The sequence below is a fragment of the Molossus molossus genome, unplaced genomic scaffold (assembly GCF_014108415.1).
Source record: "Molossus molossus isolate mMolMol1 unplaced genomic scaffold, mMolMol1.p scaffold_m16_p_15, whole genome shotgun sequence".
Classification (NCBI taxonomy): domain Eukaryota; kingdom Metazoa; phylum Chordata; class Mammalia; order Chiroptera; family Molossidae; genus Molossus; species Molossus molossus.
The window spans coordinates 29298943-29316863 of record NW_023425350.1 but is presented as its reverse complement, the minus strand read 5'-3'; the positions used below and the strand labels follow the sequence as shown (position 1 = coordinate 29316863).

The window sequence follows — 17921 nt, the reverse complement described above, 5'->3', positions numbered from 1 at the left end:
GAATAAGTTACGTGGCCTTTCTGGGCCTCATTTTCCCTGTTGTAAAATAGAGGTATTTCATGGATTATTATGAAGATTAAATTATATAAAAATGCTTAAAATACTACCTGTCACATAATAAATGCTATGGTTGGACATCTATCCAGGTTTGCATTCTAAATGATATTACTGACATGAAACACCTGTAAATGTAAGCATAAGTTGAACGTTTATTTGTTTTTTTTTATTTTGTTTTAAAGGTAAAAGAAATAGGAGAGCATTTTAAACAACACCTTTTACAGTCCAGGCACAGAGGAGCGTTTGAACTGGCTTACACTGGCTTTGTGAAACTCACTGAAATACTAAACAGGTAAAGCAAAACAGTCCTTTTGTGTACATTTCAAAAAGACTAGAGGTACCAACCATGTGCTTGAAGTAGAATGTAGTTGTAGCTTTTGATATTTAAAAGAATACGACTTAGTTGGCTTCAAGCTCTTGGAAGAAATTGTTTTCTTAGGTTTCATTGTATGATTTACTGCAGACAACTGAGTGGAATGACCACACCGAATTGCTCTCTCATTGAAAGGTGATTTGCCAAAAATAGCTTTGAAGTTACCATTTATTTTCTTTGAATGAGATGACTATTTTGTCTGTTTGCAAATTATTTGGCATATGGAATAAAATAAGCCCTCCAGTTTTTTGAGGGGATTTCTGTATATTACAGACAGAGAAATATTGAGGATGTAGTGTTTCTTTTTTTTTTTTTTCCAATTTTTTTTTTTTTTATCCTCACCCGAGGACATTTTTTGATATTTTGTTCAGATAGAGTGGGAGGGAGAGAGAGAGAGAGAGAGAGAGAAAGAAACATCGACGTGAAAGGGACACATCAAGTGGTTGCCACCCACACAACCCAACCAGGGCTGGGGACAAACTGCAACCGAGGTACATGCCCTTACCGGGAACCGAACCCGGGTCTCTCTGGACCGCAGGCCGATGCTCTAACCGCTGAGCCAAACTGGCCAGGGCTCTTTCTTTTTTTATTGTAGTTTTATCTTATAGAAAAAAATTAAAACAACAGTAAATAGACCCATAAGTATAAAAGATTGCCCCCCCCCCCTTTACTTAGGTAGATTTCATATATTTAGCCAAAATTTTTTGTTTTTTTGCATGATAAGTGCTGCTAATTTCATTCATTCATGTATTAGATTTCCTCCAAAGAGCTTCTGAGGAAACCTTAAATTACTTAATGACTGAGTGTTCATGGCAAGTGTTCTCTGAATAAAAGGTAGTATTTTCCAGGAAAACATTTCCATCGCCTGGAAACTTTTTGAAATGAAGAAGAGTTCTGCCAGCCTGTAGCCTCAGCAAACATTTTATTTTGGGCTATTAGATACTCCTTGAATATTTTTGACACATTTTTTTTTTCACACTACTGGTAAAACATTTATAAAACATTTTGGCAATTATGGACTGCACAGAATATCTTTAAATGATACACTAAAAAATGTTCCTGATGTTAAACTACTAATCTTGAAAATATTTTATTACTAGTTCAACATTTTCTTTCCAGTAGAGACATGACATAGGAATATTTTTTCTTATAAAAAAACAACACAATATATATTAATTAAAATCAATAAATATATATTGAACACTAGTTGTGTGCTTAGTACTGTGCTTTGTTTGGAGGATATACTACTTCTTTATAAGACAAGGTTCCTGTTCTCAAAGAGCTTATGGTTTAGTTTGGAAAATAAGCAGGATAAATTTCAAAATACTTAACAAGTGGTATGTCATGAGTACTGACTGGTCGGAACAGACGCTGGCTGTAAGCATCCAACATTGCTGTATGTACGGGTGTGTATTAGCTGACTACCAACCTAGAAAGCAAGACCAGCACATTTGAACAAGATAAACAATCCAATATAATTATCAAATGTTGGAATGAAACTTATAAATTCTATAGTAATATCAGAGAGAGAAAGTAACAGGGATAGGCTGGTAGGGAATGGAAGAGGTGGAATTTGTGCTAATGGATAAGGAAGGTTTAAGGAGATAGGAGGAGAAAGGAAACTTTGTGAGCAAATGTTCAGAGGCTAGAATCAGCATGGCATATTGTTCGGTGAATAAATAAGCCGACCTTATTGTAATGGTGGTACTGGTGGAGTTTACTAGGCAATCTCATACAACTGGATAGATTGAGGCCAAATTATGGGTACCTAGAAAGTAGGTTTGCTATAAAGGGATGGAGAGAGACATTGAATTTTTTTTTTTTTTGTGGTAAATGCCCCTAGCAGGAACCCGGGACTCTCTAGTCCGCAGGCCGATGCTCAGCCGCTGAGCCAAACTGGCCAGGGCACCATTGAATATTTTTTATTTGAGATAGATACTGGAAGGGAGGCATTATAGAATAGAGAAACAGCAGTAGTGTATGACACAAGCTCTTAGTTCTATTTATATTTATTCCATTTATTGGCAGTGAGATTGCACAAGAGTTAATATCCATAGCCTCTGATCTCTTCATCTCTATAATTAAGAATATTTGTACCCCGGCTGGTGTGGCTCAGTTGGTTGGGCATTGTCCCATGCACCAAAAGGTTGCTGGTTCAGTTCCTGGTCAAGGCACATGCCCACCCAGCTTGCGGGCTTGATCCTTGGTAGGGGATGTGCAGGAGGCAGCCAGTTGATGTTCTGCTCTCACATCAATGTTTCTCTCTCTCTCTTTCCCTTCCTCTCTCTCTAAAAACCAATAATGATAAAAAAATATTTGCTCTATTGACAAATCTCTTTGACTTTTGTTGTATGGATCAAGTGAAATAGATATTTGTGAACACCCTCTTACAGTGCAAAACGTTCCACAAATGTAAACCACTATGAGATTGATGTTGGTTGTGGTGTTCATGTGTAAAAGTGTTTTGGTTGGAAGTCTTGGGTTATATAGATTGTAATGACAGACTAGTGAGGAGAACCTGGAATCAGTTAACAATCTAGATCGGAGGTGGTGAGAGCTTCCTCTGTGCAGTGGCTCTGCGACTGGAGGTAAAGAGTGGCGTCTCATTGACATTCAGCCCCACATGGTACCAACTCCACACGTGACACATTGAATGCTTAGAAGGAGAGCTATGGACATATTTTCTGTTTAATGATTTCAGGAATTGAGGAGTACTCAATTGAGTGATTCTTCTCCTCAGGATATTTACTGAGTTCATTTGGTGGCTTTCAGTTGGCAAATGCGCTGATCAGGAGGGTCCTAGACAGCTTTCTTCACGTTTATGGCACCTTGATGGGATAGCCAGAAGACTGGGCCTAGTTGAGACTACATGTGGGCACTCAGCATGGCAGTCTTAGGGTAGTTGAAATTCTCACAGGGCAGCTTACATCCCCCAGAGAGTATTCCAAGAGAACCAGGCAGAAGTTGCACGGTCTGTTCTGACCTAGCCTTAGAAGTCTGACAGCATTGCTTCAGTCACATCCTTTCGGTAATAAGCAAATATTAATTAAGTCCAGTCCAGATTCAAGGGGAGAGGAATGAGACTCTGTGATTTGATGGCAAAGTGGCAAGATCATACTGTAGAAATGCATGTGGGAAGGGAGATAGTGTAGTGGCCATCTTTGAAAAATGCAGTCTGCTACATGAACCAACTGCGTGTGAATGATGAAGGTACCAGGAAGTTTACAACTGTTCCTATGCTTTAATTCTTGGTGACCAGAAAAATGGGTTTGATATTAGCAAAGGCAAGGAAACTGAAAGAGGGAATGAGTTTAATAAAAACGAATCTGTAGGTGTTGAGTGTGAGATTATGATGGCATATTCTGGTAGAAATATTTAAGTCAGAACTTGGAGATAGGGCATTAGTTTGGGTGATATAACACAAATAGTGATGTAGATTTTTGAGTTGTCACCATAAACATCATATTTAATAGGACTGCAATCTTTAGGGGAGAGTGAATAAGGAAAAGAGAACAGAAGACCAAGCACAGAGGCTTTTGGGCAAGTGTACTGTTTGATTGACTGATACAGATGATGGCATTCCAAATAAGTGGAATGGGGAGACCAGGCAAGGCCCAGTGCCTGGTATCGCAGTCATTCCTCCTGGCTGTCAATACTGGATTTTAACCAACTGTTGTGAGTTCTCAACTGCTGCTTCCAAACCAAGTGGTTCTTGATCCTTTTGGAGACATTTCAGGTCAGAATGTTTTTTAGACAACATCTTTACAATATGTGTGGCTTCCTTTTGTTTATTTTTTATTTTTTAAAGGAAATATGTTTTGTTTGGATTCCTTTGAAAGCTTTTTGTAAGCTCTTAAGTTATGAAAAAGTTATTTAGGCATACAACATTTAAAACATTTGCAAAAAGAAATCTGGGCTTTCCCTGTGAAATGAAGGCCAACTGCTGGCCACCTCTTGAACTACAGCTGTGCTAAGGATGGAAGCACTTAAAGAGATTAATGGATAAATAGCTGAAGAGTTAAACATGAGCCACATTGTTTGAATTGGTTTTTAATAGGATTATTCAAAATGTCTTCAAATATAAACTAACTTTACTATTAAGCCATCTATTAAACAGTTCACTATAGCCCTGGCTGGTTTGGCTCAGCGGTTAGTGCACCGTCCCATGGACCAAAGGGTTGCGGGTTTGATCCCTGGCCCAACCCCTGGCCCCAGTTAGGGTTGTGTGGCAGCCAATCAATATGTCTCTCTCTCGTCAATGTTTCTTTCTCTCCTTCCCTTCTACTCTATCTAAAAATCAATGGAAAAATATCCTTGGGTGAGGATTAACAACAAAACAACAATAACAACAAAAAACAGTTCACTATGGGACTAATTAACTATTCACTATTAAACAGTAATCTAAGAATAAATAGGACTGGGAAACGCTATTATTTTTTCTGGAATTCTTTTTGTGTGTGTGCGCACACACACACACACACAACATATTGAGTTACCTTTCTAGAGTCTGATTTTCTTATATGGTACTTTCTATTTAGAATTTGATAAAATATTTATATTCTCTTTTAAAAATATAATTATCTACCTACATCTATGCATAATTACCTGCCTGAGCATTTGATAAGAGTGGTTAAGTGCATTAAAGTCAAAACTCTAAATTCAAGTTTCTGATGAAATTTGTATTTTCTTGTTTATTCTCTCTTATGACCTTAGTCATTTTAAGTTGGTTTTTCAATGAAAATGAACAGAATCCTAAACTGGGGTGCTAAGCTGGGGAATCTAGTGTTCATTTGTCTAACCATAGATTAAAAGCTTAACTTTAAGGGGACTAATTACTGACTACAATTCTAAATCTACAAGGCAGGTTTGTGAATATTAATATTGTCTTACTCTTCATATATTTGAATTGCTCTGCTATGTGAAATGTAGTTTAACCTACAAATATTTATTGCAATAATTATAATCATTTTCACATTATTGGCTTGAAAAAATGAACTGCTGACAGCAGTTTTTGTCATAAAATGCTAGTGCTGACTCAATATCAACAATTATGGTAGACAGAAATAATTTAAATATATATTTAAATTTTCCTCAGTTATTTATAGCTACTATAGTTCAAATAAATTCAACAGAAAACTTCTTCTGAACAATTGAAATATAATAATGAGAAAATAATTTCCCCTACCTTACTGGAGAATGAAAGACCAAGTCTCTAAAGAATATGCAACTGAGCAAGAAATAAATGTAGAATGTAATGTATGAGATTTGAGGAAAAAGTCATTCAACTCTAAATGAAAGAAAATACCATCTTGTTTAAACCTATATTCTCATCTCCTTTGGCAAGTATGTTTAAATAAGACACTTTTTATTTCTGAGTGTCTTGTGAATTTTATTTGTAATATTACTAATTAAATAAAGAAAAACTAAATGATGAGTCACTCTGGGAAGCCATATTAATTCTTTATATAGAGAAAATTCTGTAAAATTTTCATTTCATACTATAGTGGATGAAAAGGACTTGGGGAAAACTAGGATGTCTTAATGTTTACATTCTAAAATTTTGTGTCTTTGGTTTGTGACCTCTGAATTTGTATTTCTAAGTCCAGTCCATAATTGAGTCAGATATTAGCTTCTTTCTGGAACTTTGAATACTTTTCCTTTTTTTAATCCTCACCAGAGGACATTTTTGCATTTCAGATAGAGCGGAAGGGAGAGCGAGAGGAAGAGAGAGAGAGAAACATCGACGTGAAAGGGACACATCGAGTGGTTGCCACCCACACGACCCAACCGGGGCTGGGGACAAACTGCAACTGAGGTATTTGCCCTCAGCGGGAACCAAACCCGGGTCTCACTGGACCGCAGGCCGATGCTCTAACTACTGAGCCAAACCGGCCAGAGCTGAATACTCTTTTTTAAAGTTCTCATAGTGATACTGAATCATTTAGACACAATAACAGAGCAGTCTTGTTTTCAGTAAGTAATCTCTATCAGCTTTGTTAGTAAACTCCCAGAGTTTTTAATATTAATTTTTTCTACTTGATCTCAGGGCCTGGTTATTTTAAATATTAAGAGAACCACCAATCTGGTACATTCTTTTAGTCCACCATACTTTGCTCCCCCCCCCCCCCCCCCGTGGCCTTCTGATTGGTAATTTGGTGTAGGTTTGGTCATCCTTATTATTGCCTTTGCCTGTAGCAGGGCCTCAGCATACCCCCCGCTTTTCCCACCCCTTCCCAACATTTCAGCCTTCAGTAAGTTCAACAATATTTTATGTGAGGGAGGGTAAGATGGCTTCTGATGACATGTGGCTTTCTCATTGGATCTCATTTGGGCAAATCGTTTTTCAGGCTTAAACTTTCTCCATGTGTAAGGGTTTTCTTTAAATTGTGCCTACACATGCACACATCCTTCCTGCACATCTGTCACTGTTTATTTCCATTGAACTAGTAGACATGGGCTTTTTTTTATCCTCACCCGAGGACATTTTTCCATTTTTTGTTCAGGTAGAGTGGGAGGGAGAGAGAGGAACAGAGAGAGAGAGAGAAACATCGATGTGAAAGGAACACATCGAATGGCTGCCACCCGCACAACCGACCAGGGCCAGGGACAAACTGCAACCGAGGTACGCGCCCTTAGCGGGAACCGAACCCGGATCTCTCCGGACCACAGGCCAACGCTCTAACCGCTGAGCCAAACCGGCCAGGGCTAGACATGGGCTTTTAAATAATAAACATGATCCTTAACTAAAGAATGAATGGAGTGGAGAATTTAGCTTATGAAATAATTGGAGATTGGAAAAATCTTGAAGTTAGGAAAAATAAAATACCGAATGAGTTTTAGGAAATGAAGGTAACATTTCTCAATTAACAATAGTAATATAACTAATCAGGGCTCAATAAAAAATATCTCTGTGTTACCATACTTAGGTGGATGGATGAAGCCATTGGAAAACCACTTTGTAGTCAGGGAACCTGATTTATTGGCACAGAATAGTCTAATGACCAATTAGTTGGGTATACAGAATATGTAATTTGATTTCAGTCTGCAGGTTTTATGCTTATCTTAGGTATACTTATCCACTACGAGCAAGATAGCTTTGTGAATAGACATTGGACTAATCTTTTTATGGAACAATAATTTGCTCTAGTGATCTGCTCAAGGCAGCACAAAGGCCTAAACACCAGCTATGTCCTGGCCTGTTCATTCCTGTTACTTTTAGTAGGGACTTAGGCCATCGTTCTTAATATGTTGGGGAGGAGTGGGAGGGGAGACTCAACAAAATTCCCTGCCTTTTTTCTGTCAGCCTCCCCCTTCCCCCAGCCCAGCCTTTTGAAAAATTTCTACTTCTTTTTTTTTTTTTTTAATCCTCACCCGAGGACATTTTTCCACATTTTATTCAGATAGAGTAGGAGAGAAAGAGAGAGCGAGAGAAGCATCGACGTGAAAGGGACACATCGAGTGTCTGCCACCCACACGACCCAACCAGGGCCGGGGACAAACTGCAACCGAGGTACATGCCCTTAGAGGGAACCGAACCCAGGTCTCTCTGGACCGCAGGCCGACGCTCTAACCGCTGAGCCAAACCGGCCGGGGCTCTACTACTTCTTGACTGTGGTAAACAGGAAAACCAGAGTGGTCTGATTCCTCCCAACTTCCACCCTTAACCACATCACCCTTGGAGTATAGAGGAAAGAATATTAAGATAGAAATTAGAGCTACCAGCTTTTGACACTTGGAGAGCCATTTATCCCCTGGTCTGCTATATCCTCTGATAAAGTAAAGGATTCAGCTTTCTTCCTTTCTTATTTTAATCCTCACCTGAAGATATTTTTACATTTATCTTTAGATAGAGTCGGGGGGGGGGGGGGGGCGGGGAGAGGAGAGAGACATCAATGCAAGAGAGACACATCTATTGGTTGCTTCCTGCATAACCCAGACCAGAGCCTGGGACCAAACTGCAAATGCAGTATGTGCCCTTGACCAGAACCGAACCCTGGACTTTTCAGTCCATGGGCCAACACTCTAAGCACTAAGCCAAACCGACAAGGGCAAGGGTACAGCTTTCTGAGGCTACTTTCAGCTCAGCATTCTGCTCATTATACAATGCTGCTTTCTAGTTTTTTGATTGGGAAAGTCTGGGGATTTGGGGTGTGAAAGATTGAGGGGAGCTGGATACATTTTTAGTAAATTTCCCTTAGAATTGATTAACTGATTAATAACATTTAGTGAGAGTTGTTTATGAAGAACCTTGAATCCCTTGTAAGAAAGTTACAGTGTTTACGATGTATTCAGAGAGTGAAGACACTGTGTATTTTGTATTAATTTGACACGGGAGTGAAATAAAACAAAAGAGCCTTTGGACAAAGAGGATGTCTGCTCTTGTAGTGGAGAGTCACTCATTGACAAAAGCAGGATTGGAATTCCCCGCGGCGGCTGGTGAGTGCACAGAGCTGGCACAAAGAACCAAGTGCTGCCCTACCCAGGAACCTTCCCTTTTCCTTGTTGACTCCTGGATTGTGTGATGAGAAACCAAAACAAACAACTAGAGTTTTTTGCATTGTTCTTGGGAACCTTGTGTGATTCCATTTTTACCCCTGAGTTCCTTCATTATCATAAACAGCAACTCCGGAGTTTTGAAATCACTTCCTTATAATCTTTCCTTGCTAAGGTGTAAACAGAAGGGTCATTGACTAGTCAGAACTCCAGGTTAGGCTATTGTGTTTTTATAGACACAGTGACTTCACCATTGCGAAGCCTTAAAGTTCCAGCCCTCCTTTTTTACACCTGGTTTTGCAATTATTTGCCTAACTGAAGGCACAGCAAATGCAGCAACTGGCACCAACACTGGTTGGTCCTTATTTAATAACTCAACAAAATATTTCTTCGGCTTCTACTGAGCACCAGATGCAGTGTCAGAAATGCCGTTTGGCCATTGAGAGAGTGGTGTGGTAGGCTCGAGTCTTTGTGAACCTAGGGACAGTCAGACCTAAGGGAGTCATGTGAGGGAAGACCTCAACAAGGGCTAAGGCTTGTGTGGGGCCAGGATGAGGTGTTTTGGGGACCTTCTCATCTGTAGCTTCGAGTACTTACAGAAGTTAGGGTCATTGCTTTCTCTGTTTGTAATAGTAACCCAAGTAACAATCTGTCACTGCATTTCTAAGCATTTTAACAATAGTTTTTATTTTTATTATTAGGCACTGAGAAATCAAGTGATTTGTCCACAGCCACACAACTAGTTGGTGACAGAGCTAGCACTGGAGATGGGCAGTTCAGCAGAAGTTTATTATCACCTCTTTTATATAGGAGTTTGTGATAGGTAGACATTATAGAAGATAAAATGTTGGTAAAACATAGTTCTTAGAGGAACTTCCAGTCTAGCATTTTAATTTGGGGGATTATAAAAATAAACTAGGTAGTTTACAAGGCAGAAATGAAAGACAAAGAAAAAATTCTAATTACTGAGCTGTCCATCCCAGGCCATGGGAGGAATAATCAATGCCATTAACAACAACAAAAAACGCAGGGTAAGGGAAGAAAGCCCTCATGGGAAGCAGGATATACTTGAGACATGTTGAGGATGAGGTGGTGTGGGGAGGCTGCCCAGAGAGAGAGCAGGCAGATGGAAATAACAAGTCAGGAGATTGGGAGCGGGATCAGGAGATAGGGTGACTGGGGATTTCCTTAGTTTTCTTACACTGGAAATCCAGCATTCTGGGAAACCCTTCTCTTCCAGGCAGACAGGGACAGTTGGTCACTGGCTGGAGGTTTTTATTTGTGAGTCGGCATACAGAGGAAATAATTGAAGCCACAAGCTTGGAGGAGATCTCCTAAAGATCCTTAAGAAAGAAGGAAAAAGTTTATAACCTTGTATTAAATGTTGTATTTGTTAACATGTAGAAACACTGACCATTTGAAACATAGTCTCTACCCCATGTTGACAACTATACACACACCTCAGTTAAATAACACTTTACAAGAACCTATCCTGGGTTTTAAATCCTATACTTGGTTTTGTTCTTAAATCTTGGGGGGAAAATTATCTCTTGGAGTAGCATTCAGGCTGAGAGTTGATTTTGCTAGGCGACTTGGAGTTTTCAGTAGAAAATATCTTCCTATAAGTGCTATGACCATGGTATGTAGACATTATGAATGTGTTTATACCTTTTTGAGGAAGCTAAGGAGCTAAATCACCTGCTGGCTCTAATGGTGGCAACTCTTGTCATTGGAAAGCACTTTGTTTATACTTTCTCTTCCAGTTACTATACCCTCTTTGTCAGCCTTTTTTTTGTTTTGTTTTTGTTGTTTTCAGATAGAGTGGGAGGGAGAGAGAGGAGGAGAGAGAGAAACATTGTGAAAGGGACACTTCGAGTGGCCGCCTCCCACACAACCAACCAGGGCCAGGGACAAACTGCAACTGAGATATGTGCCCTTTGGGGGAACCAAACCTGGGTCTCTCTGGACCCCAGGCCGACGCTCTAACCACTGAGCAAAACCGGCCAGGGCTGTTTGTTTGTTTTTTTAATGGCACACTTAACGAAGTTGTAAGTTATGTAAGTCATTTATTTATTCAACAGATAGTAATTGAGTTTCCTATTGGGTTCCAGACCCTATCCTAGGTACTGGGAATAGAGAAGTGGATAGGACAGAGTGTGTTCCTGATATCATGGAGTTTATATTTTAAAGGACACCAAAAAAATAATAGGAAACAATCAGACATCAATATGTATTTTTGTGTGATAAAGTTTGCTGGTCAGGAAAAGTCTTTCTTTCCTCTTACACTAAAGTAAGCCAAGGCTTGAAGGACTAGAAGCAGCAGCTTTCTGAGGGAAGAGCTTTCCAAACAATAGGTCCAGCTATTGCAAAAGTGCTTGGTGTATTTAAAAAACAAAATGGTATAAGGTGAAGGTGAATGAGGGTGTCCTAATACGTAGGGGGTTTGTGAGCCAGGATAAGGAATTTGAATTTTGTGCTCCCTAGAACTCTTTTTTTCTTCCTTCTGAGATTCTTCAAATGGATATAAAAATAAAAGGTATCTTGGAAATTGTACACATTAATATTTGTGGACCCTAGTAAGTAGCTTCAAGATTATCAACAAATAAAGTAATATGTATGAGTTATGGAATTGCACAGAAAAGGGAAGGGCAGGATAGGAAATTGAGAAACTATATAGATGTATAAAATAAATGGCGATAAAGTTTTTGTTCTCAGGTAATATACTATATCTCTCCAAGCTGTTTTTATTCTCATCCTAAATCTTTTCCTGCCTGGACCTGGAACCTTAGATCAGTGTTCAGTAGCATCAGTAGATGAGTTTAGGCTAGTGCATGGAGTATTTAAAGGCTGCAGTTTGTGAAGGAAACACCTACTTCATTTTACACTGTGGATAATTTTTCTCTTCTAACCCTAAACGGTATGCTACTCCAAGTGTAAGGGTGTAGCTTGTCCTCCCTCCCCTTCCAGTTGAAATAGTCTGACTTGTTTTTATGTTATAGCAGTTAAAGCTTTGCTTTGCAAAACTTTGGACTTGGGTGAATAAGGAAAATGAAGTTCCTCATAACAACATTAATATTGTAGTGGTTTGGAGGTGATTCTAAAATTATCATATTATCTTCTACTTTACCTGAAAGTCTCACTCCTTTTAATTTTTTTTTTAATGTAGTTAAGTACATGTTTTTCAGTTTCCTCTGTTTTTGTCTTTATGAAGGAAGAAAACTCTTACGTCTTTGCATTGTGTGTCAGACCAATACTATTCCCCCCTTGGTTGCCTGTGTATCATTTACTCTGATAGGTTATATGAGTGTTGCTCTGAACAGCAATAGCCAGGCTAAGAGTTTGTTATTTTTGAAGTATTGTTTATAGCTGTTTTCATTCAGATGATGATGGTGATGATGATGATCTTCAGCTTGAGTAAACACATCATTTACTTTATATCAAGGATAGGGACACATTCTAGTTTTGTCCCAAAATGAACTCTTTTTTCTTTTTCTTTTTTTGTATTGCATAATTTAGAATTATTTTAATGATTAGCAAGTGAAAAACAAGGACAGAGAAATAAGGGGCCATGGTAAGGTAAAAGTTTATTAGCAATCAGTAGTATATAAATAGCTTTGTATTGATATTTATTTTTCTCAACCAAATAACATTAATTTGAACAAATTTTCATTTGGAGTTGCTCTTAAACCTGAAAAAATGAAAGAAAGTCTGTTTATGGGAAAGGGAAAGGATTTTCTTCCTTCTTGTGCTAAAAGCCTTTAGTGATAACAGCTTGATAGATTAGTTATTATTTAGGAAATGATGATATCAGCAGAGGCTTAGGCCTTACTCAGTTGAGGTTATACAAACTAGTTTCCTGGCAATTGAGTCTTGATCATTTTCTGGGAATTTTGCTTCATGTTTTGGCTTTAAATGTACTTCATGTTTAAAATGTATTAGTTGCATTTTGTTTGTAGGTGAAATAATTTCTTTAGGCCAGTGGTGAGTCATTTGGTTAATGTAAGAAAACAGTTTCTAACAGTAATAAATGTCCCCCGTTGTCTAAGAGAGTTGGAATACCTCCAAAATGAATGAGACACAGTTCACCTCAAGTCAGTCACAAGTAGGTTATCCACTGAGAGGATTTTCTTTAGGATATTTTAATTTTCCAGCTACCTTTCCATCCAGATCACCTAATTTATATAAAAACTACTTTAACCCCCATCCTGATGTTAGATATTCAGGGATTGAAATCAATTCAAAATGTAACCTAAATAAAACATGATTAGAAAGATTTTTCTTAAAAACACTATATTCTAGTAATACATTAAAAAGCCACAAAAACATGCTTTCTGAATTATGTATAATTTGGAATTTTTATTCTACTAGTCCCTTCCTAGGGCACAGCATAGGGCCAAACAACTTCTAGCTACTTAATAGATCTGCTTTTCCAAATGAATGGATGAAATCCACTGACAGAAATAATAGAAAGTTGATAGTATTTGTATCATGAGCCAGATCAAGCCAAATGTGTAACTGAGCATTTAGAGCAGGCGCCTTGAAGTAATGCCCTTTCTTTTCTTTCTTTTTTTAAAGCAAGGACTTTGCTGTCAGTCTACATTTTAATTCTCCCTCTGTCACGTACCAGCTGTATAACCTTGGGCAAGTTATTTAACTTCTCTCTCTCCCTTTTTAAAACTCGATTTAAAAAATTAACGTGAAAGATGTCAACATATTCGTAAGTATAGTGAACACTGTAATCAACAGTTATATATCTGGAGGAGAGCATTCCAGGCAGAGAGGGTCAGGTGCAAAAGTCAAGAGGCATGGACTAAAGGTATTTGAACAGCAAGTAAACCACTTGTGACTGGAGTAAAGTAAGAAAGGGAAAGAGTTGTGGAAGATCACGGAAGCAATGAGGACTAGATAGTATAAGACTTCGGCTTTTACTCTGAGCCATTGGAGGGTTTGTGAACAGAGGAGTATTATGATCTGAACTTTTAAAAGGATTTCTTTTACTTTTGTGTTGAAAGTAGTAAAAGCAGAAAGACCAGTTAGGAGGTTATAATATTATTATAATTCAAGAAAGAGATGGTGATGGCTTGGAGATTGGTGGAGATAGTAAAAAATGATATGAATTTAGATATAATTTGAAGGTATAACAGGATATGTTGACATATGTGGTTTTCAAGAGAAAGGATGACTTTAAAATTTTTTGCCTAAGATGTGTTATTTATAGACTATAGGATGGGGAAGACTATGGGTAGAGTCGATTTTTGGAGAAAGACTGGGAGTTTAGTTGGGGCATGTTAAGTTTGAGATGCCTAGTGGACACCACATTGAGACTGTTCTGGGCTTACTTAACTTTCCTGAAGTATGTCCATTAAAATTTCTTTTTATATGGGTCTCTGGGAGGCAGACTAACACACATATATGCACACATGTATATTTTATATTTCTGTCTTTCTGTGCACTATCTTGGATGCATTTCCCAGAAAATTGTCTTCTAAGTTATTCTCTAGAATTCATCTTATCTGTTATTTTATGAAAGTACATTTTCATTTCTAATATTTTCAGTATCTTTATTTTCATATATGCCTGTTTGTCAGTACTGTTTTTTTCATAATTTCTTGCTCTTTTAAAGTATAAGTTATTCCTTCATTTATCTCTTGAGTTTTCTAAAGTTATTTTAAAGTCTTTGTCAGACTACTCTATAAAATTAAGTTTTATATGAAGTGAATTTATGTTCTAATTATTGATTTTTTTAGATTTTCTTTATATAAAACATACTTCTGTGTTTTGAATTTTGGTTTGCTGGCTATGATTGGGAGCTTTTTTGGCTTATTTATTTATCTCTCTGGGCTCATTCCTCTCTATCAAGGAACTAGCTTAGATAGTGGCATTTTGGGTCTCCCATTTACAGTGATACTGGGGATATCACAGATCTGGTCACCAAGTTAACACTCAGTCTAGTTCAGTTTCCCTGGGCCTTTGGCTTTTCCTCCTGCTGTAGCCCCAGGCAGCTCTGGCAAATAGTAGCCCTTTTTCAACCTCCTTTCATGGGAGAGGAGGCTGCTGAAATTCACCATCTCCTAGGAGTAAGGTGAGTTACCCCTTAAGAACTGACTTCCTGGCCATCACTGCTGTTTCTAGAGCTCTGACTTGCAGATCTTACTGTCCTTATACCCATGCTTTGCATTTCTGTTTCACCCAAATAATTTCCTTTTTTTTTTTATCCTCACTTGAGGACATTTTTTGTTCAGATAGAGTGGGAGGAAGAGAGCGAAAGAGAGAGAGAAACATCGACGTGAAAGGGACACATTGAGTGTCTGCTACCCGCATGACCAACCAGGGCCGGGGACAAACTGCAACCGAGGTACACGCTCTTAGCGGGAACTGAACCAGGGTCTCTCTGGACCTCAGGCCAATGCTCTAACCACTGAGCAGGCCAGGGCTCTTTTTTTTTTTTTAAGCTCAGTTGGTTTTGGGGTTTTATTTTGGTTATTATTAATATATGTTGGGGGGTATATCTTGTCAAAATGTAAACCTACTCTCCATCTTTATGAGAAGTTTATTTGAAACTTAATTTTTTTCATTGTCCCAAGGATATTTTTTCATTGATTTTTAGATAGAGTGGGAAGGAGGGAGGGAGGGAGAGAGAGAGAGAGAGAGAGAGAGAGAGAGAGAGAGAAATATCAGTGTGAGAGAGACACATTGGTTGCCTCCTGCTTGACCCCGACCGGGATGGGGGATCATGCCCTTGACTGGGAATTGAACCCGGGACCCTTCAGTCTATGGACCGATTCTCTAACCACGGAGCAAAACTGGCCAGAACACTTTGAAATGCTTTAAAACTTGCTTTTCTCATAATAATAGATAATTTTATAAAACAACTGTTAAGAACTTTTCAAACACTTTACACGAATAAACTCATTTAATCCTTACAACAATTTTCATTTTATAGAAGAGGAAGGTGAGACATGGAGAGGTTTTGTAACTTGTCTTGGGTCACACAGCTATTAGGTGGCAGAACAAGGATTCTAAACTAAATAACTTGGTCTCATAGTCTGTCCTCCTAAGCACTGTGATATTTTATCTTATCTGTGAGTTGGGGAAGATGATGCCTTCTCACTGATTTGTTTGTTGCAAGATAAGATTAGGTGTGAAAAGCCTAGTGTTGTATCTGATATGTAATAGGCATTTAATAAATGTTTAGTTTTCTTCCCTTAGTGGCAGGCAAATATCTTTTCATTATGATAGTTTAAACAAAACTGGTAAATGGATTTTGTTTTAAATATAGCATGTTTCATTTTAGCACAAAGGGTGGGAATTAATTATTGGACCAATTTCTGTATAGAGCTGGAGGGGGTGTCCTGGGATTGATGCAGAACTAGGAAGCAAGGGAATCAGAGAAATAAGGTCCAAACTGCAGAGTCCAAATTGGAAATCAGACAAGTGAAGTATTCTGCAGAAAAGCTGATACGATTCAGGGGAATTACAGAGCAGAAATAAGAAGGTTCAGACTGGATGGTAGGAGTTGATGCCTGGAGCATTACCCAGAGTTCCTGAGGTTGCTGGATCCTTCGCAGTGGGCAGAGAGGGCTCTAAGGAGGGCACTTTGCCAGCCTTGACCTTGTTGAACATTCTTCTGGCCTTTGTTTTCAAATTCCCCAATTCAACAAGGAGCATTTAGTCTTGGTATGCAACACTCAAGGGAATAAGTAGGCCCAGTTAACTGTTTATAGTTAGAATAACCCAGAATCTAAATTAGGAAATTGCCTCTAGGGCCTTTATATACTATATTTCCTCAGTCCTCTCATCTCCTACTTCCTTAACCCCACATATGTGGGCCTTCCACCCTTCTGTCTACACATCCTTCAAAGTCCAGCACAAATTCCGCCCCTTCCATGGCACTGTAGTGACCCCTTGTACACCTTGTGCCTAGTAGTCGCTCTAGGTACATTAGAAGCTTCAAAAAAGGAAAGGTCCTTGTGAGGTGCAATATTTGGAGGAAGTTTCATCAATTTGGATGATAGGGATAAGTGTGGAGACCATAAGCAAATGCTGAGTTGGGAATATGGAGAGAGAGAGAGAGAGAGAGAGAGAGAGAGAGAGAGAGAGAGATGGGGACCAGCAAAGTAAACAGCCTTAGTAGAATAGAAGATTTGTGAAGAAATTTGGAATAACTTTTTTTTTTTTTTTAAATCTTTATTGTTGGATGTAAAATGTATTACAGATGTTCCACATTTTTCCCCCATTGACCCCCTCCTCCCCACTCCCGCCGCCCCCTTCCCACCTTTTCCCACACTATTGTTTGTGTCCATTGGTTATGCATATAAGTTCTTTGGTTTATTTCTTCCCACCCCCCCAAAGCCCTTTCCCTTTGAGGTTTGTCAGTCTAGCAATGAATTTGTACTTCTTAATCCCTTCACCTTTTTCTCCCATTCCCCCAACCCCACTCCCAACTGGCAACCAACAAAATGTTCTCTGTATCTATGAGAATGTCTCTGTTCTACCTGTTCATTTTGTTTGTAGATTCCACTGTCGATAGATATGTATTCATTGCCATTTTGTTTGTTCATACATTTTATTTTTTTTCTTCAAAAAGACCCTTCATTTCATATAATAACGGTTTGGTAGTGATGAACTCCTTTAACTTTTTCTTGTCTGGGAAAGTTTTTATATGTCCATCAATTCTAAATGACAGCTTTGCAGGATAGAGTAATTTTGGTTGTAGGTTCTTGGTTTTCATCACTCTGAATATTTCTTGCCACTCCCTTCTGGCCTGCAAAGTTTCTTTTGAGAAATCAGCTGACAGCCTTATGGGAACTCCCTTGTAGGTAACTAGCTGCCTTTCTCTTGCTGCTTTTAAGATTCTCTCTTTGTCTTGAACCTTTTGCATTTTGATGATGATGTGTCTTGGTGTGGGCCTCTTGGGGTTCATCTTGTTTGGGATTCTCTGTGCTTCCTGGACTTGTATGTCTGTTTCCTTCACCAAGTTAGGAAAGTTTTCTGCCAT

At 38.6% G+C, this 17921-nt stretch overlaps 1 protein-coding gene across 1 annotated transcript in view; it reads left to right on the top strand.

Moving 5' to 3' along the window:
* Positions 1-17921, top strand: part of THADA (THADA armadillo repeat containing) — a 323998-nt gene that overhangs the window by 51550 nt on the left and 254527 nt on the right. The window contains exon 22 of the mRNA XM_036262631.1: positions 240-349. Within this exon, the coding sequence (XP_036118524.1) occupies positions 240-349 (110 nt within the window). The remainder of the gene's footprint in view (positions 1-239; positions 350-17921) is intronic.